This window comes from Anopheles nili, chromosome 3 (genome assembly GCF_943737925.1).
Source record: "Anopheles nili chromosome 3, idAnoNiliSN_F5_01, whole genome shotgun sequence".
Taxonomy (NCBI): domain Eukaryota; kingdom Metazoa; phylum Arthropoda; class Insecta; order Diptera; family Culicidae; genus Anopheles; species Anopheles nili.
Window position 1 is genome coordinate 47,651,569 of NC_071292.1, and position 19,350 is coordinate 47,670,918.

At 36.0% G+C, this 19,350-nt stretch overlaps 4 protein-coding genes across 4 annotated transcripts; 2 read left to right on the forward strand and 2 right to left on the reverse strand.

The window, feature by feature from the left end:
• Nucleotides 1-1,342: 1,342 nt before the first annotated feature.
• On the reverse strand, nt 1,343-6,257 carry LOC128724470 (uncharacterized). Its single transcript, XM_053818194.1, has 5 exons — nt 6,081-6,257; nt 4,908-5,198; nt 2,845-2,989; nt 2,699-2,802; nt 1,343-2,077 (listed from the first exon to the last, which is right to left on the reverse strand). The coding sequence occupies exons 1-5, from the start codon at nt 6,255-6,257 to the stop codon at nt 1,436-1,438; spliced, it is 1,359 nt and encodes a 452-aa protein (XP_053674169.1). The 3' UTR covers nt 1,343-1,435.
• A 2,309-nt stretch (nt 6,258-8,566) lies between these two features.
• On the forward strand, nt 8,567-12,416 carry LOC128723057 (proliferation-associated protein 2G4). Its single transcript, XM_053816761.1, has 5 exons — nt 8,567-8,686; nt 9,196-9,293; nt 9,706-10,320; nt 11,037-11,169; nt 11,545-12,416. Exons 1-5 carry the CDS (start codon nt 8,593-8,595, stop codon nt 11,871-11,873), a joined length of 1,269 nt encoding a protein of 422 aa, XP_053672736.1. The 5' UTR covers nt 8,567-8,592; the 3' UTR covers nt 11,874-12,416.
• Nucleotides 12,417-12,606: 190 nt separating this feature from the next.
• Nucleotides 12,607-13,331, reverse strand: LOC128726137 (MICOS complex subunit MIC13 homolog QIL1-like). The gene is made up of 3 exons (XM_053819927.1): nt 13,251-13,331; nt 12,982-13,132; nt 12,607-12,914 (listed from the first exon to the last, which is right to left on the reverse strand). Exons 1-3 carry the CDS (start codon nt 13,256-13,258, stop codon nt 12,702-12,704), a joined length of 372 nt encoding a protein of 123 aa, XP_053675902.1. The 5' UTR covers nt 13,259-13,331; the 3' UTR covers nt 12,607-12,701.
• A 667-nt stretch (nt 13,332-13,998) lies between these two features.
• Nucleotides 13,999-16,756, forward strand: LOC128727314 (actin-related protein 3). The gene is made up of 6 exons (XM_053821209.1): nt 13,999-14,128; nt 14,310-14,490; nt 14,553-15,321; nt 15,441-15,523; nt 15,584-15,667; nt 15,741-16,756. The coding sequence occupies exons 1-6, from the start codon at nt 14,085-14,087 to the stop codon at nt 15,834-15,836; spliced, it is 1,257 nt and encodes a 418-aa protein (XP_053677184.1). The 5' UTR covers nt 13,999-14,084; the 3' UTR covers nt 15,837-16,756.
• Nucleotides 16,757-19,350: the final 2,594 nt, after the last annotated feature.

A 19,350-nucleotide genomic window follows, 5' to 3' on the forward strand; every position in this document is an offset into this window, starting at 1 on the left:
TATATGTTTCTGAAAAATAGATTTATGAACTAATCTCCCAAAGTAAAAAAAAAACAAGAATACCAGCATTACATTGAAAACAAGAAAACAAATGAAATTTGTTAAAAAACCAAATTTGATAAGAAGTGATTCACATTCTTAAGCATCATATTAACGTTCCTAAGAACTTGGGATAATATTTCAATTGGAATACGAATAGAATATAAAAGATGAAGCACTTGACAGTATATACACACTAGATGTAGTAAACCATTATATGAATTCCCCATGGTATTATGAATAACAAACTATATAAATAACATGTTTAATATAAAGCATAAGAAGTAAAATGTGTTACTCACGCCATTGTTCAACTGCATTGAGGAGATTCTTCCGGAATTATTATTGCCCACGCCATATAATGTGACATCTAAAATTGGTATTAATTTATTTAAAACGAAATTAAGTTACAATTCATTGATAACATGTTTTTTTCATGCCCTATATTGAACAAGATGGTGCATGATGCTTGAAGTAATCATACCATTATTATCATCTATGAATTGATTCTCAGCATCATCATTTTCTTTTTTGATTAATAGTTCCAGAGTGCTACTGCTTTCTTGTAGAACACAAGTTTGTTTTTGCAATTCCCGTAGCACTTCGGTGGTTATGTCCAATGGATCCTAGATATGGTTAATAAAGAGGTGAATTAAAACTTCGTTACCAAATGAGGTAATACAATTTAACACTTACCGTTTGCGATCCAGATTCACCGCTGCCATGAAAGTCATCCATCACGCTTTCTGATAGCGTCGCAAACCTAAAAAATAATAACTATAATACCATTTAGCGACCACTCGCAAATTCAGGCTTTTTGTTTGGTTTGGCTCTTGTAGAGGCTACTGAAAATTCGTGATCCTTTAGCTTTACGACACATAACTGAACAACACTTTTAATAAACGTTCGTGCCTCCGTCACTTTAATTGAACCGGCAACAATATTTACAGTGAGCGAAACCCTTTTATTCTAATTCATGTGTCAAGTCATTTATAATGTTACGTTCATCTCTTTTACGTGTTTTCCTTTGCACTGCATTGGACATGTTTTTTTAAGGAATTACATTGCAGATAGATGTAAAATCAAAGCTAGTACTTTAAGCTATTCAACATACGAGCACAAACCCCTAAGCTAGAATAAGCGTTGGCTTGTTAAAGATGACCCCCGAAAGACTAAAAAACTTCGACATAGGAGTACTACGCTCAAATTGAATTGAGAATTCCTTTCATTTCAGCTTAACAGGAGTTACCATTTATTCTCGACATTAGCGACTGTATGTAAAAAAACATGAATCATAATTATCAGACCACATACCAACTCTATTTATTATATTTTTTGAATACCAAAAATACATGCGACGTACGTTAGAAAATATAAAAACGATATTATAGTATTGTTAGACTTGCTTAATTCTAAGACGACATTTAGATTTTCTGTTCCCGCCGTAAACTGCACCTTTTTTCGCGTTAGCAAGTTTACGTTTAAAAAAATATTGTACCACTGAATATGGTATAGTATTACTCCCGTTTTCTGCTATTACTTTGAATAGCCGTATAATATTTTCATATCGTGCCATAGGTATTTTCGGGCCATTTTTACCACCACCTAGCCAATTGCATTCTACTAAAAACTTCCGCTTGAACAGCAAAAAGAGCGCCTCATGCATTCGCTGCTTGAAATCCGTTCCTTCAATCTCCTCGTTCAACATTTGTATCATCTTTAGAAAATCTTCTGCCGTGGAGAGATGGCTTTCCAAAGCATTCAGTTCTTCTCTGCAACTAACTTTTGGATATGCAAATGGCTTACGCTGAGAAAATAACTCTGTTGAAATGCCGAAATTCTCCAAAAATTGTGTGTTTTGCTGTGGCGGAAACAACTTGTTTGTCATCCTTTTCACTTGTTCTTCTAATGAAACTATCGCTTTCGTTAGTTTCCATATTTGGTTCGTGTTTGTATTCACCATTTCTTCTAATTTTTCAATCACCGTCATTGGATGAGGATTTGTACTTTTCATATTTGTTTTCTTTGTGATCCGTGTCTAAAATATAACAAAATTCCTTGTATTATTACTTAAGCGAAACAACTTATTTAATCTTATATTATAAGAAGCTTTTGTAAAAATTTCTACATTTTATAACATTACAGTATACACTATATAAAAAAGATTTGACGACAGAAATATAATGGAAATATGAACTATTCTACTAGCGATACTTTGCAAAGAACGACAATGTTGTAATACAATCAATCAAGGTTGTCAACTGCACAATTATTAAGAAAGTAATATATTAAGTGCAAATGTTTCTATAACTTCATTTTTTTCAACTTGGGAAAGAGGTTTTGATAACATCAATATTATTTCAATCACTAAAAATAGTGAAGCACGACATTATTCTACATTCCATTACATTATTCTGTAATACAAAAAAAGCATATGTAAAAATATTTTCAAATACAAGATCAATAGTAACTAGAGCACAAATTGTAGCTAAAGAAGCGCAAATAAATTTCAACGAGAAGCATAAAGGCTAGATAAGATTTATATGTTCTAATAAACTAAACCATAATATAGTTGTATTATATTAACGTCATATCAAGATAGTATTCAATGAAAACCAATTTACATTTTCATGCACACAGAATACAATTTTTTACTTACATCAGCTTTCATCGCAGCATTTTCGTTCGTTGTTCCTGGATCTAAAAATAATTTCAATTTGTTCAATAAGTTGCTATTCACTGACAACGTGTTGATCTTTAATGCTGTAAGCAACAAGATGCATGAAGTAATCATACCATTATTACCATCTGTGAATTGATTTTCAGGACTATCACTCCATTCGCACTTTTCCTCTTTGATTAATAGTTCCAGAGTGCTACTGCTTTCTTGTATTACACAAGTTTGTTTTTGCAACTCCCGTAGCACTTCGGAGGATATGTCCAATGGATCCTAGATATGGTTAATAAAGAGGTTATTTAAAACATTATTACCAAACGAGGCAATACAATTTAACGCTTACCGTTTGCGGTCCAGATTCTCCGCTGCCATGAAAGTCATCCATCACGCTTTCTGATAGCGTCGGAAACCAAAGCAACAATAACTTTATCACAATTCGGCGACCACTCGCAAATGATGGCTTTTTGTTTGGTTTGGCTTTTATAGAGGCTAATGAAAATTCGTGATCGTTAGGCTTTAAGACTCATAACTGAACAACACGTTCATTTATCGTTCCGGAGAACGGCTCCGTAACTTCAAATATTGTTCAAGCCAGCAGCAATATTTACAGGAAGAGAATGCTTTTTTATTATGTGTCAATGTCTGACGATGCTAAAGTCATTTATAATGTTTCGTTCAAATCTTTTGCGTACTTTCTTGTGTACTACATTGATTTTAACTTTTTTTTAATTTTTTCTTGTGTTGTAACTAATAATTCTAAAATGCTTCAGCTTTTAAAAGTTTCACATCTTCTTCATTACAAATATTGATACGATATCAGCGTTTTCAGCTTTCTCATTTTCTACATTCTTTCTTACCATTCTTGAACAACACAGTGGATATACTTTTTTAAAGCCTAGGTTTGTCACATTTCAATATTTTATGTTCTACCGTATCAATGCAATTACAAGTATCTTTACAACAACTATTACAAGTATCTTTACAATTAACTAATTTAATTTAACTTTTATTACAAGTATCTTTACAATTACAACTATATGTATCCGTATCTATTTTTCATTTGTCGCTTTGTTATGTAGCTAATAATTACTTTAGCCATGCTTCCTCGATTAACTACAATGCCTTGCAATAATCACATGCTTCGCTGTAATGGCTTCTGTAGTATGCTTGCATAAAAAGTTATGAATTCTGCTATCTGCCCGGAGCTACTGCTCGTGTCGTAGCATGTTTTTCTTTAAAATGGGTTTGCGCTGTTCGCTACTTATTATCTGCACAATTCGCTAGGTTCCTTTTACCTTCCCGCTTGTTACTCTTCGCAATTTGGTTCGCCACAGAAACGATAGTTAAAATTTTCACTAGAAGCAGACCTGAGGAGAGTTCCGTTGTGGCAAAATATAAGTTCTTTCTTTACGAGTTTTAGATCAATACTGATTTATTTGGCCTTTAACTGTAACTTTTATACTAGCCGTTACATCAGTTATATGAAGCTTACTAGTTTTTACTCTCTGTTAGTTCTTAATGTATAAGATTTTTTGTTTATGTTTCGAAGAATTGGAGAATCTTGTAAGTAGTGGTCTAAACTGAAATGCCAGTGTTGTTGCTCCAATTGAGTCTTTTTCTCTTTTTGTACACAAGATAAATGATGTGTTCTACCAGTCGCTTATAGTATAATATCGAGGTTCGGTTTCTGGCCTTTCTAAAACACCTTCAAATGCTTATTGCATTAAATGCTGACCAGTGAATTCGAAAACCCGTGAAAAGCCAAGTTGGTTTTTCCTCATTCCGATAAATGAAACTGCAAAAACAGTAATGCTAGCAATAGTGATGCTTGACCGTCGAAAAGATGACTAATTAACAATTATCGAAAAGATGAACGTCAAAATTTATTGACGTCGATGTTAAAACTTGCTTAATTTAATTAGATATGAAATTTAGCTCTCTCGGCCACTCAAGTTGCTTGGCCAAGCTCATGTTCAGTATACCCAGTTTTACAATTCCATGAGATCAAAAACGTAAAACACTTTGGGTTACACAATTACAATTATGATGAGGTGTTTTGCATTTTAACACGACATATACTTTTCCTGCTCCCTGTAAACATTGTACTTTTACTTGCATTATTAAGTTTGCATTGAAAGAAAATTCGAAGCGTCGAATTCGATATAATGTTATACCCATTTTCTCCTATTACTTTGAACAGCCGTAAAATGTTGTGGTAATGTGAAAAAGGTATTTTCCGAACAGGTTTCCCGCAACCACTCCAACTGCATTCTATTAGAAACTTACGAGTGAACAACAAAAAAAGCGCATTATGCAATCGCTGCTTATAATTCATCGTATCGATCTGCTGGTTCAGCATTTCTATCATCTTTTGATGATTATCATCTGTGGAGAGATGTTTTTCTAAAGCTTCCAGCTCTTCTTTGCAACTGACTTTTGGATAGTTAAACGGTTCATGCTCAGAACCTTTATGGCGCACAACCTGTTTTGATGTGGATGGCTGTGGTGGAAACAACTTGTCGTTCAGCACCGTTATTTGTTTTTGTAACAAACGTACCGCTTGGATTAGTTTCATTGTTTGTATCTTGTTTGCTTCTATTATTTCTTCAAGTTTTCCTATGGTCAACGGCGTTATTTGAGGATCCTGACTTGTTTTGTAAAAATTTGCGGCATTTGGTACCTAAAATAGTAAAAAGAATAATACTTATAAATAAATATCCTATTTTAGTAACATATTAAACATGTTTCTCAATCAACATCAAATCAACAAGCAAAATATATATCTCACATAGATGAAGAATACGAAAAAATCAATGACTGATGTTTTGAAACCCTTCAATTTCTCAAATATTTGACTACCGTCGTTATAACACTTCCAACATGAAAAGGAGTTATTCACAACGTATGTTGTATCTTGACGCTAGCACTAAACTGTGTAACCAGACTGTGTGCCAAAAAAAAAAGTACTTTTCAGGATATAGTCAATCTACGTAATAAAACGCAACATATATTCAGAATAAAAGATTAATTTTAAACAACGTTTGCCAATTTACAGGTCGGAGGACGATTTGATTATTATATCAAATAATATATATATATATATATATATATATATATATATATATATATATATATATATATATATATATATATATATATATGTATATATATATATATATATATATATATATATATATATATATATATATATATATATATATATATATATCTGCTACTACTAAAAGTACTATGGCATGATGTTTTGACTTTTTAAACAATATTTGGCCGCGTTATACATTTTGCATTGAAAGAAAATTCGAACGTCTGAATTCGATACATAGTTATAACCATTTTCTCCTATTACTTTGAACAGCCGTAAAATATGCTGGTTGGATGACATTCGTATTTTGGGACCAGGTTTCCCGCCACCTCTCCAACTGCAATCTACTAAAAAATTTCGAGTGAACAACAAACGAAGAGCTTTATTCATTCGCTGCTTAAAATCCATCGTATCGATCTGCTGATTCAGCATTTCTACCATCTTTTGAAAGTTATCGTCTGTAGAGAGGTGGCTTTCTAAGGTATCTAGCTCCTCGTTGCAACTGACTTTTGAATAGGAAAATGGTTTATTCATTGAAACCATACTGTGCCTACGTCTTTTTGAATTGGAGGACTGTGATGGAAACAACCTATTTGTCAGCTTGTTCATTTGTTTTTTAAATGAAGCTATCGCTTTGGTGAGTTTCATCATCTGTTTCATGTTTGCATCCATTTTTTGATCAAGCTTTGCTATGACCGACGACATAACTAGCTGAGAGCCAACAGTTTCCATTTTTGTTTTATCTGTAATAAGTGTCTATAAAAGTTAGAACAAAGTTACCCTGATGTAAATATTTATTAAAATTATTTATTAACTTTAGTTATTTTAGTTATATGTATTGGAATATAGACGGTTATAAAAACATTAAAAAGCTATTTCATTACATTTGACTAAAAATAAAAAAGGTTCCCAGATGTTACTTGAATATGTTATCATTAAGGGTTTGAAAAAAATAGACACCCATGGTTCTAAAATCTGAATGAGGTATGTCATAAGGAAGGAATCGTCAATTTGAGAGCTTCAAATGAGGCAAGCGTCGATATGGGAAAATCCTATTCTGTTGCTTTTACTTACGACAGCGATAGGAGGCATTTAATGAGGTAAGCTTCAAAACGAGAAAAGAACATTCAATAGTTGCTCTTAATGCTCCAGACCCACTAACACCCTTTTCCGTTCGGGAGTGCCGTGTTCTCTTCCCGTTACTTAGCTAATTTGCTAGTAAACGCTGCCGGGAGTGTAAACAGTAACACTAATAACACATAATGAAAATCGAAAGCTAATTCAAAATAATCGAAATCGAAAGCTAATTCAAAATAATTTACCTATAATTTCCTAAGCTTGTATAGAATGTGAGAAATACAAACTGCACCTAACTTTGTGGCTTACCTGGTTCGATGAAGTACCTTCAACATTATAATTGGCTACACCACACGTTGTGACTGCATCTAAAACCGTATGAAATTTGTTCCGAAAATTATTATTAAATAACATATTCAACTTTCTTGTATTACACGATCGACTCCAGTTACTATACCATTATTAACATCTTCGTATTGATTTTCAGTATCATCATCCGATTCACACCTTTCCTGTTTGATTAATAATTCCAAGGCGTTTGAGCTTTCGTTTGTAGAAATTGATTGCTTTTGGTTCTTTCGTATTTCAGAGGTTATGTCCAACGGATCCTTGATATGATTGATAAATAAAAAAAAACATCCCCAATTAGAGACAATCATTCGCACATGAAACCCAATAAATCGCTCCTTACCGTTGAAGGATGCTCACCACCATAAATATTGGCGAAGTGGTCCATTTTATTATTTGATGTTTGTATCTCTAAGAATTCTGTCCGTTAATCCATTCACTTTAACTTGTCGTTTTAGTAAGGCTCGGCTGTGCCTAGATTCAATAAGTTGCTCACCAACGCTAGATTGGCCGTGCATCGTCAGAAGTAAACAGAAATCTCTATGACGTTTAAAGGGTCTTACTCAAGACAGCGTTACACTGCTTTCTCATATGGAAAGACAGAATTTGTCTTGAAAATGTGAAACAGAATAGAATTGTAGCAATTTTTAGTATAGTTTTTTTCAACGGAAATCAATTTGCGAACTCCCATATACAGAAAGATGTACAATTTTTGTCATTTGAAAAAATTTAATGTATATTGAATTGCTTGCATTTGTCGAAGAACATAGATCCATGTACAGATGCAGCCAACAAATTTTCAGAATACTTAATGAGTGTTTCAGCAATGGTCATTTGAAAATAGGTATTAAACCAATTGTTTTCAATTCGTGATTAACAGACAAACAAGTGTATGAGCCAAGCAGAAAATAATTTGTTTAAAGGTACATCAAGAAGAAATAGTACATTAAGGAAAAGGTTATTGATGATAATTTATTTTCTTTTATGTTAAAATTTTACGGACTAACAGAAAAATCTCGTGCGCCTCCAGCAATAGTTTATGGGCCAGTAATGTTATCCGCTCTTTTAGATGTCAAACATGACAACGTCTATCCACCGTCAGATGACAGGTAAAGCCCTAGGTACACACATGCAAGGGATGTGAAAAAAATTCTGCCGCGTCAAAGCGAAACGTGCACACGGGTTTAGAGCGCTTCGCAATCGAAAATCGTACGGAATCCTGTTGACGAGATTCAGTTTGCGCTATTGCTCAAACGAATCATTTTGAGCAAGTTTACTCGTATTGTACTACAAATAGTAGGAGCAAAGATTGAGTTTATTTTGTGCTGAACGAAAGAACAGTCGCAGCAACATGCCACCCGTAGAGAAACAGACGGAGCAAGAGTTGACGATCGACGACTCCACCGTCGTCGAGAAGTACAAATTAGCCGGAGATATTGTGAACAGTAAGTGTGTTTATATATTTATAGTCTAATGTGGGCCAACTATCAGATCACAAGCTATTGCACGGGGAAATCCTTTCACTTTTGCGTGTCAAGCGGTACGCGTGGCTTATGTTGTAGCACAGTTTTTGATTGCGTGTGGCGTGGTGCCATCCTTTCCCTCCATCGACATACCAACAGATGTGTATGTGTGTGAAAGGTGTTACACAAAACGCGCTCCGGTTTCCTGTCGCAGGAGGCCACGTTTTCGAAGCAGCTGCATTTTGCGAGGTTATCAAACAATGTGTGTATGCTTATAAAGGATTTTCAGCATATCAATGGTTCTACTTTGATTGGCGATATGATTTCTCAATGCTGGACCACCATTCGTGTAATTGAAATAGAAAATATAGAAGATATTTATTTATAACCTTCAAAATTCATAAAATTAGCTTGTAAATGTATTTAAATATTTGAAGGTTCAGTTTTAGATTATTGGTGAGCTCACAAGAACTCTTGTTTTTTTTCTGCAGAAATCCTTCAAACAACAATCCGTGCCTGTGTGGTCGGAGCTTCGGTGAAAGAACTATGTCGGAAAGGCGATCAAATGTTGGCGCAAGAAGCTGAGAAGGTGAGAAATTCTTATATGCGATAAGAAAATATTTCAAGGCTATAATATTCCTGAAAGAACCTGGTGAAAGTATAAGCAACTGTCTTGTAGTCAAATTATGCCTAAGTCGGGTAGCGTCGTTCGCGTTGTACAAAAACGCGTGGGTTCGAATCCCACATTTGTAGGAATACGTCCATAATTTTTCATCGTTCTTGGTGTTATTGATATTTGTGATTGTCCGATGATTACATCTTCCTCTAAGGAAGAACTAATTAAAGCTAGATAGTATCTGAGATGAACATTTATCAATGATATAATCTGTGAAATAATTTATGAGGACACACATTTTTTTTTGTTTTTCATACTCGTTAAGAACAGGAAGCAATTAATCGATATGAAATGTTATTTTACTTCCTCTCTTTCCGTAATACAGAAATATAAAAATGAAGAAGGCATGAAAAAGGGCGTTGCTTTTCCGACGTGCCTCTCAGTAAACAACTGTATATGCCATTTCTCACCAGCGCGCAATGATACGGACTACCTACTGAAGGAGAACGATGTCGTCAAGATCGACATGGGGGCTCACATCGACGGATTCATTGCAGTGTCGGCGCACACGATCGTGGTGGGTGCGACACCCGAGAACAAGTGCAAGGGTCGACCGGCAGACGTCGTTCTAGCAGCTTATCATGCCAGTCAGGCCGCGTTACGATTGTTGAAAGACGGCACCGGCAACTACGCGGTTACTGAGGCTGTGCAGAAGATCGCGGCCGATTTCAAGTGCAAGCCAATCGAGGGTATGCTAAGCCATCAGTTGAAACAGTTCAAAATTGACGGTGAAAAGACTATCATTCAGAATCCGACAATAGCACAAAAGAAGGAGCACGAAAAGTGCGAGTTCGAAAAATACGAAGTGTACGCGATGGACGTGCTGATCAGCACTGGCGAAGGACTCGGCAAGGAACTCGATACCCGGGTGTCTATCTATAAGAAGACGGACGAAAATTACCAACTTAAGCTGAAAGCATCGCGTGCGTTTTTCGGAGAGGTAAGTGTTAGCTGACTGTAAGATAGATCTTTTCACAACGATCGACAAAAGCGATCAAAGTGCGCATGTTGTCAAGGAGACCAGTTGGGCTTCAACTGATGCATTCTGTCACGGATTCAGAAGTTTGAAGTTCGAATCTTGTGGTGTGGTGTAGTAAAAAGAGAAAAGCACATCACCTAAATCTTTCTAAATCAATAATATATATGTAATTGTACCCGATGATTAAAACCTACGCACTCGAGGGAGTCACGGTGTTTGAGCAGGCGACAGTGAAAAATTATCTTGCAGAAAATGTGTGTGTGTTGATCTTCAAATTCTTTCTCCTTCTCTGAATTTCTGGGACAGGTGTGATGGGGGGAGCAAGGTGACACGAATGAAATGTTGTTCATAAGATGTGACATTTCATTCTTTCGCACCTTTTCTCGTCGTTATAGTTTAGCCTAGTTATCTGGATGGGGGAATGAATGTTGCTTTGATTTTCTACTTTCTCTTCAAAATAATACGATCTGGAGCTTCTGATAATACTAAAATCACCCAATGAGTTGTATAAGATTATGAGAGCTGAGGGTATATAAATTACATATTTTTTCTTTATTGGAAACAACGGAGTGCAATCAGCATCTGACCATGTGCATATCTACATAATTTAATTATTAATCCTTTGTCTTTTTTCATATCAATCGTTAACGCACCATCTTCCGAAATCATTGAACCAGGTCAAAAAGAAGTACGGATCAATGCCGTTCAATTTGCGGAACTTCGAAGAGGAGGCAAAGGCCAAACTAGGTGTCAACGAATGCGTTGCACATAAAATGGTTGAACCTTTCCAAGTATTATATGAGAAGCATAGTAAGTAGCTTAATTTTATCAAAGCGTAAATGAAAATTTCCGCAAGGAGAATTGCGTGCTGCAGTATTTACTAAAGTCCCACGACCAGACACCTTGCCATAACAAACCGATTTTTAACAATTCGTTCAGACATAATACTTTATGCTAAAATAGTTTGTATTAACAAACGTTTTTCGCTAAAATATTATTCTGTAACGATTCTTCTGCTATAATCGCATGTTGTACATGCATGATTATTAGTGCTTGGTTGCATAGAAGCGGACATGAACGATTCTTAAACATTGTCACAGTTTCATGTGACCTGTAGCTATGCAGTTTGTTTCAAAATATAACCTATAAATATAACGTGTGTTCATTATTCGATTCTTCTTTCAGATGAATATGTTGCTCAGTTCAAATACACGGTTCTCGTCCTTCCGAACGGATTGAAAGTTGTGACAGGCTACCCATTTGATGCGACGTGCTACGAGAGTGAGCACAGCGTACAAGATGAGGATATGAAGAAGCTGTTAGCCTCGGAGTTAGTATTGGCGACCTCTAAAAATGCTCTTAGCTCCGGTAAGGACAAGAAGAAGCGACGCAGGAGAAATAAGAACAAAGGGGGGGCAGCTGCAGGAGCGGCAGATGACGCTGGTGATGAAGATGCCGATGGTGACAGTGGTGAAGAAGACGTTGCAACTGATAAGAAGGAACAGAAAGCATAACAGTAACATGCCGTCGTTAATGTTAATGCGCCTATACGATAAAATCCGATGTCAAGCATCCGTCAGACAAGTCTCTGCGTATCCTCTCCAATCCGTACTGATCCATGCATGCTTTTGATTCAGGCGTAACTATTTCGTACCCCATTTTCCTCGTACAGCACTGCCTTTAAAAGAGAAAGAGAAGAGAATGCGTAGCGCATCTAAAAGCTACAAAAACATACTTTTCCCGGCAAATGTGCGTAAGACACTTGGTTCTAAAAATAGAACTTTAGTCAGGCAAAATTGCATAGCGCCATCTAGCGGCTGGTCCATCTTTTTAAAGTTTGAATGCGTCGTGCAAACTGGAGTTTGACGTTTAATACAAGAGGAAAAACCGCAAATTTACTTGTAGCGAATGTGTTTTTCTTATCTCTGTGTTTTGTTTTCCATTTCCAATTACTATTGTACATCTACCTGTCACCAGCAGCAATAGAGATAGTTCATTCATATGTGGTGTGTTCTATAATTCTTCAACTTGAAGAATTTTTTAAGCTAGGGAGATGGCGCCCCTACTTTTTTCAAATATGTTTTGTTACTTTTTCATACAAATAAACCGAGTCCGTTATACGATAGTGGTTTTATTATTTGCTATAAACTAAGCTTATGCTGCTACTTGAATAAGGGCACAGCTTTGCAATTTCTTAAACATTCTGTTAATACTAGTGCTTATCTACCCGTGGCAAGCAATGTACAAATGCAAATTATACAAAAACACTACCATGTTAGTTACAATATCATTTTTATTTACTGTAACTAACAGTTATAGAATCATCACCGATTTTTTTAAAACTATTTTTTGACGGGGGCTGGTAGAACTGGTTCTACCGTTTGATTCTGAGATGGTGCATCCAATGCCTGTTTTATCGCGTCAGAACCCTTTTTGGCCCACTGTCCTGCATAACAAGGAAGTCGATGAATGAACCTGATCGTATTTTTTACACCCTCATTGTAATAGTGTTTCGTAACAAAACATAGCTCTCCGCTGGAAGGAAGAGCCGGTAGCTATGAAGTAAAGAAATGTATAAATCAAATTGTATTATATGTAGATCGCATTTGCGCTGTAACTCACATCCAGAGGGATTTGTTGCTTTACTGATTCCACATGCGGTTTTAAAGCTGCAGCATATCGTTCATAAACTTTTTCAGTATCCTCTTCCCAAATACCTTCTTGTTTAGTGTAGTAAATGAAACTCCCAGCAAGACCGACTTTAATAGCAAATCTGATGGATACAAAAAAAATTGAAGAAACTATACACAACTATTCGACTAACAACAGTAAAATTAAGCACGATCATTTATTATATAAGTTAACCATATACGCCACTTTTGTTTGCATACCTAAACATTTTCGTTAACGCGTCAAGCCGTCGGCTGCTCAGCTTTGTAAGTTGCAACTGCAAGTATACTACCGATAGGAGATTGTTGTGTTTTTACGTAATTTTTACTAAAACGAAAGCCCAAATCATGAAGTAATTTTGTACTTATATGTCAGCTGACCAATCTCCGCTCGTTGTAAATAAAACTACCAGTTTAGCCGCTTGGATGACATTCCTAAATATTTGAAAAGTTTTTAATCAATGCTATACTATTTATTGATCTCATTACAATAATTTTTCTCGCTACTATCTGTAAATCTGGTTCAATTGTCGAAGAAGAATCAATTTTATTACCCATTTGCTACGCTAAACCGGTTCATTCTAACTATGCAATGTAAACAGTTTTTCCCAAGTAGGCACTGCTTTGACAGCCAACAAAGCTGAAGAAGAATCTGTTAGTGAAAATAAATAAAATTTGTCCATATATCGAATGGTAAACTTATCGAAATAGCCCAACCAGACTACTATTTAGTTACCAGTTACGCACTATTGTTTGAATAGTGCATTTCCCTCGAGTGCAATCCCTATAGGCTTATAAAATTAAGCCTGATATCTATGCCACCCGTGTTGAAAAAGAAGTAGAAGCAAGTACGGTCGCAGTAGTTAGGTGTGGTTTTGTTTTGTGGATATAAGTACCTCTTATCGGGCAAAAGTTCCCCTTGTTATAAGGTGCTGATCCTACTGTTTCCCGTGTCTATAATTCTTTACTTAAAACTGAATAGAAGACACGTAGAAAAACATCTTTACATTTAGTGTTTGTGTGTCCTGCCAATTCAGGTCCATAAGGGTAGTAAAGATGACCGGACGACTTCCAGCGTGTGTAATCGATGTAGGAACTGGGTATGTGTCATCACTCGATGGGCCACACAATCATGGGTGGTTTGATAAAATATTCATTTTTATTTGAAGAGTTAAGATCAAATCACTAAATGCAGGAATCACTCGCTATGATAATATTATTCATGCTTAGTCGTTTATTTTTTTACATTTTTTTGTATCATACCTGTATACATACCCGTAGCTACACAAAACTTGGATTTGCGGCGAATAAGGAACCGCAGTTCATCATTCCTTCTGCAATTGCAATTAAAGAATCGGCCAAAGTAGGTGATCAGAATGCCCGCAGAGTGACCAAAGGCGTGGAAGATTTAGATTTTTACATTGGCGATGAAGCGTTCGATGCTACTGGATACTCTGTTAAGGTATGATTCATACTCTTCAGTGTTTCACTTAGCTGAATAACATATCTCAATTACCTATGTAGTATCCCGTACGCCACGGTTTGGTTGAAGATTGGGACTTGATGGAACGGTTTCTGGAGCAATGCATTTTCAAGTACCTGCGTGCTGAACCAGAAGATCATCACTTTCTGCTGACGGAGCCTCCGCTAAACACACCCGAAAACCGAGAATATACCGCCGAAATCATGTTTGAAACATTCAACGTGCCGGGTCTGTACATTGCCGTTCAGGCAGTGCTGGCACTTGCAGCTAGCTGGGCTTCCCGCCCGGTCGAAGAGCGAACGTTAACCGGTATCGTGGTTGACAGTGGTGACGGTGTAACACATGTTATTCCTGTGGCCGAGGGATACGTGATCGGTTCGTGCATCAAACACATTCCAATTGCAGGCCGTAATATTACCTCCTTCATCCAGAGCTTGCTGCGCGAGCGTGAGGTTGGTATTCCTCCCGAACAAAGCTTGGAAACAGCGAAAGCTATTAAAGAGCGATATAGCTACATTTGTCCGGACATTGCAAAAGAGTTTGCAAAATACGATGCTGAACCGACCAAGTGGATGCGCCACTATGAAGGCATCAATGCCATTACGAAGAATCCTTTCGGAGTTGACGTCGGGTACGAGCGATTCCTGGGGCCGGAAATTTTCTTTCATCCGGAATTTTCAAACCCTGATTTTACAACGCCTCTGTCGGAAATTGTAGATACAGTTATACAAAACTGCCCTATCGATGTACGACGACCACTATATAATAACATAGTTTTGAGCGGTGGATCCACAATGTTCCGTGATTTTGGTAAGAAAAGATACATATACAGATTTAAAATAAGATATACTTGCTGAATTTTATTTGAAAATTTGTCTGACAATTCCTAAAATCTTAAAGTCATAATAATTCTACTGTTATTGTTATAGGGCGACGTCTGCAGCGCGATATTAAACGCAGTGTTGATGCACGACTGAGAATTAGTGAAAATCTTAGTGAAGGAAGGATTAAGGTAAAATGATTCTCATTCAATATTAGTATTGTTTTATTCGTTTAATTGTTTTTTTTTTAGCCAAAACCTATTGATGTGTCCGTAATTTCTCATCATATGCAACGATATGCCGTCTGGTTTGGAGGTAGCATGCTGGCATCCACGGTGAGAGCTGTTTATTTTATGTTTACCGTAGGAAAAACTTATGTCTTATTTTTTGTGTGTTTTGTATTAACAGCCCGAGTTTTACCAAGTCTGCCACACGAAAGCTGCATACGAAGAGTACGGTCCCGGTATATGTCGTCATAATCCTGTGTTTGGCACAATGACATAGATTTGATAAATCAAAACTAATGAACACATTCGCAAATGAAAAATTATGATCATCAAGCTTGATTTTGCGAGATGTAAGAAACAGTATCAAAAAACAAAAACGATAAACGTAAAAACGAGTAACAGATATAATTTGAACAACTACTAACGAAGACTAGAAGTCTGTTTTAGAATATTATTTACCAAAAGTAATTCACATATTGAAAACATTGCTTAAGTTTTGATTGCATACTGGAGAAATAGTAGTAACTTCAAGAAATGGTGGCATTTAAAAAAAGTTTGTTATGTTTTTTACAAAATCTGCTCATTTGAGGTGGTTAGTATAAACAAGCTATAGCTGGATAGTATAAACCTTTTTGTGCTGGGAGGTATTATTGAAAATTTTTGCTTTTTTCTAATGCTAATAGACTTACTATTGGTTATAGCACAAGTGTATACATTTTAATGGAAGATTCAAGAAAGTACTAAAAATTCGGATAATCAAATCGAAACCTCGATGCTACATAAGGTTATAGCATATTGGTTTCAGCTCAATAAGTATTGTAATAGTTTGGTTCATAGGAAAATAACTGCCGATTTTAGCATAATTCAATCGATGTAAGTACTATTGATTGATTTCTTGATCCCTTTCTAACATTGAAGCAAATTTTCGAAATACATTTATTGGTAGTAAAAAAACGATAGTCAATTGAAAAAAATATTTGTATTTGAAAGATCGCTGTAAAGAATCCGGAATATCTCAAACAAATAGACCACATCTGGATCGAATGCAAGCCAGTTTATACAACTGCATGAGCATCCACATTTTCGTTTGTCACTGATTTTTTCGGAAGTTCTAAAATAAATTTGAAACTAATAAATGCAATGCAATGAAACAAACAATTAAATATTATAAACTTTTTTAAGATCTCCATAAAGCTCAAGACGAAAAATTATGTATAAATAAAGGTTTAAGTATCACCAAGGTATGAATGTAAATTTTCATATATTACAAAACATTGTTTAGGTAGCGTTTGAATCCACATGAAACTGCAACACTGAGAAATATATCTTATCAAATATAAATGCTGTATGATAACGCAATGATTAAATTTTCAATTTGATCACGTGTTAAACCCTTATGTTTAAAAATTAACATTTTATTTGTGTGTTTGCTAAATATTTTTACTGTATAATTAGTGCTGTTAATTCTTGCTGTTTTGATCATAATTATAGTGAGCATCAGCAACGGACGATCGTTTTGTTTGGCATATTAAGCGTTCAAAAAGACATCCGTACGTTTATGTTAACATGATGTACGTATTTACACGTTCACCCCTTGCCACCCAATTTAACAATGCTTTGCATTGAATGCATTGAAAAAACATACCTCAGAACTGAGTGTAAAACAAATTTTCTGTATTAATTTTTCTACGCAGATTGTTTGATCAATTTCAGATTTACGAGAAAATTACATAAATGAAAAGTTATTCGTTATTGATGAAAAAACAGACTCGTAATGAAGTAAATAGGATTAATTAGATGCAAATGAGTTGTTACAATCAATCAATTAATCCATTCCAATCTTTGCAGTGTATCGTGTCCAGGAACAACAAGCATAAGTTTAGACAGCCTAATAAAGATTTGCAAGCCATGCGGCTATAAAGTATGCACTATAAACATGTCGTTTGTCAAAAATGATTGTTTACCAAAATCTTGACCACACCGTGAAAATCAAAAAGATAAAATATTCGGACATAACCAATTTAAGGATACATTGGATATAATGCTAGGGATTTTGATTAACATCTCGTCTGTGAGTTTGCTACGCAATGTGTGAAGAGCGTCATGTACCAATCTTTTTCGGTGACATTTTTCTAGAAGAAAAGAAAAACAACAAGAAGTGTAAAAAGTAAGTGGCTCAAAGACTGGTGCAAAATTTAGTAAAAAAAGTAAAACTACTGTTCGCCTCCGACGCTCACGATCCATTCGGTTTTAGTATGTTCATTGGTGGTTGGTGCGTGCGTAGAAAAATGTGATGCGGTCAATGTGTTTCTGTTCGTTGTTAACGAAGGTTTCTGGACTGGTCATTTGATTGAATACATTACATGTCTCCTTGACCTGCGTTAGCACACTCCAAGGTCTTGAAGTGGGCAACATCAAACTACAAGTCGAGTAGCAATAGCAAGAACAACAAATACATAAAATTACGTTCAAGTCCATATTGATGTCGCTACTTTCCCCTGGTGCAGGTGTTGGAAAATGGTTTAAAATGGACCGTCGTGATGGCCTCGCAGTGGCTCGTGTCGGTAGTAGGAGCTATAAGCTTACGACGCTTTAGGGTTTCTTGATATGTTTGAAAAAATGTAACGCGAAGAAAAATCCATGCAACCTGCATCGGCACTGCATCACGACGGATTTTGGTGCTCAAACGTATGAGTCACAATTACGTGTATATGTGTGTGTGTGCGTGCGTTTGTGCGTAGGTCCTATTGTGTCGTTTTTGCTTGTTCCTTTTATCATACTGTTTGTAGCAGGTCGTAGCAGGTACGCCACTACAGCAGTGCAGTGTCTATGATAATAGGTAAACCGTGCTCGGTTGAATTACTCTAAAGACAGTAACCGAACGTTAGACGCAACTGGTGCAAAACCAGAGCGTAACAATGTGATATCCCAAAATCAATAAGTGTTCCGAATTCCTTCGCCGTGTAATATAAAAGTTGCAGTGTAATGTGTACGGAAAATTCGACAAGCACAACTATTCAGGTCAATCGTACATTCGTTTAAGGAAAAGTCTGTATCGATGTGAAATAACTTGTCGCTTGGTTTCTCCGGGCAGGTTGAGAATGGTTATTACAAAAGCATAGTTTCTTTCTATTTTCTGTGTTGTTTTAAGCGCCACGAGCCTTGTGACATCTTCTCAATGACACGGTACGTGGGTTGGCAACAAACTGAAGGATAGAGATACGGAAAATAAAAGAAACCCAGCGGGTAACTCTTCCTATCCTGTTTGTTCTCCAGCCGGTGAATGACGGTGGTGATACGAAATGAATTTGCAGTGTGCCGTTAAGCGAACAAGCAGCATCCGGTGGTTCCATTTGCAGACGGCACGAAAGTACACAGTGATAGCAGTCGAATCCTGAAAGCATGCTGCAGCATTTCTTGTCTATTGTACATGTGATTGTGTACGTGTGTGATATTGAGATTAAATAGTATATGGACTGTGTCCTTAGTGGCCCAACCTCTCCGTAAACCAACTTTATCGAACATCATCCTGTGTGAATTGATCACCAACGTCTTTCCCTTTATCCTGTTCGTTTGTGATCATGAAGTGGTAAGAAAGCGAAATACTTATTAAACGACGCATTACTTTATAATATCTTGGATGTTATTTACATTTTTTAATTGCTTCAAAATTTTCTACAATAAAAATTTCAATCTACAATAAATTTTCATTACACCAGGTGGTAATAGATACGCCATTCGCCTTCCGTTTACATTATTCTTTTCTGGGTTAAAGATTTTGCCTCCTTTCC

Excerpts from the sequence above, each read along its gene's own strand:
- LOC128724470 (XM_053818194.1), bottom strand. The coding sequence starts at position 6,257 with ATGGTAGAAATGCTGAATCAGCAGATCGATACGATGGATTTTAAGCAG. Across the intron at positions 5,199-6,080 it reads ATATTTTACGGCTGTTCAAA|GTTGTGCGCCATAAAGGTTC; the intron begins GTAATAGGAGAA and ends ACATCAAAACAG. Across the intron at positions 2,078-2,698 it reads ATGCTGCGATGAAAGCTGAT|ACACGGATCACAAAGAAAAC; the intron begins GTAAGTAAAAAA and ends GTTATATTTTAG.
- LOC128723057 (XM_053816761.1), top strand. The coding sequence starts at position 8,593 with ATGCCACCCGTAGAGAAACAGACGGAGCAAGAGTTGACGATCGACGAC. Across the intron at positions 9,294-9,705 it reads TGGCGCAAGAAGCTGAGAAG|AAATATAAAAATGAAGAAGG; the intron begins GTGAGAAATTCT and ends TCCGTAATACAG. Across the intron at positions 10,321-11,036 it reads CGCGTGCGTTTTTCGGAGAG|GTCAAAAAGAAGTACGGATC; the intron begins GTAAGTGTTAGC and ends TCATTGAACCAG.
- LOC128726137 (XM_053819927.1), bottom strand. Across the intron at positions 12,915-12,981 it reads AGCAACAAATCCCTCTGGAT|CTACCGGCTCTTCCTTCCAG; the intron begins GTGAGTTACAGC and ends TTTACTTCATAG.
- LOC128727314 (XM_053821209.1), top strand. The coding sequence starts at position 14,085 with ATGACCGGACGACTTCCAGCGTGTGTAATCGATGTAGGAACTGG. Across the intron at positions 14,129-14,309 it reads GTAATCGATGTAGGAACTGG|CTACACAAAACTTGGATTTG; the intron begins GTATGTGTCATC and ends ACATACCCGTAG. Across the intron at positions 14,491-14,552 it reads CTACTGGATACTCTGTTAAG|TATCCCGTACGCCACGGTTT; the intron begins GTATGATTCATA and ends TTACCTATGTAG.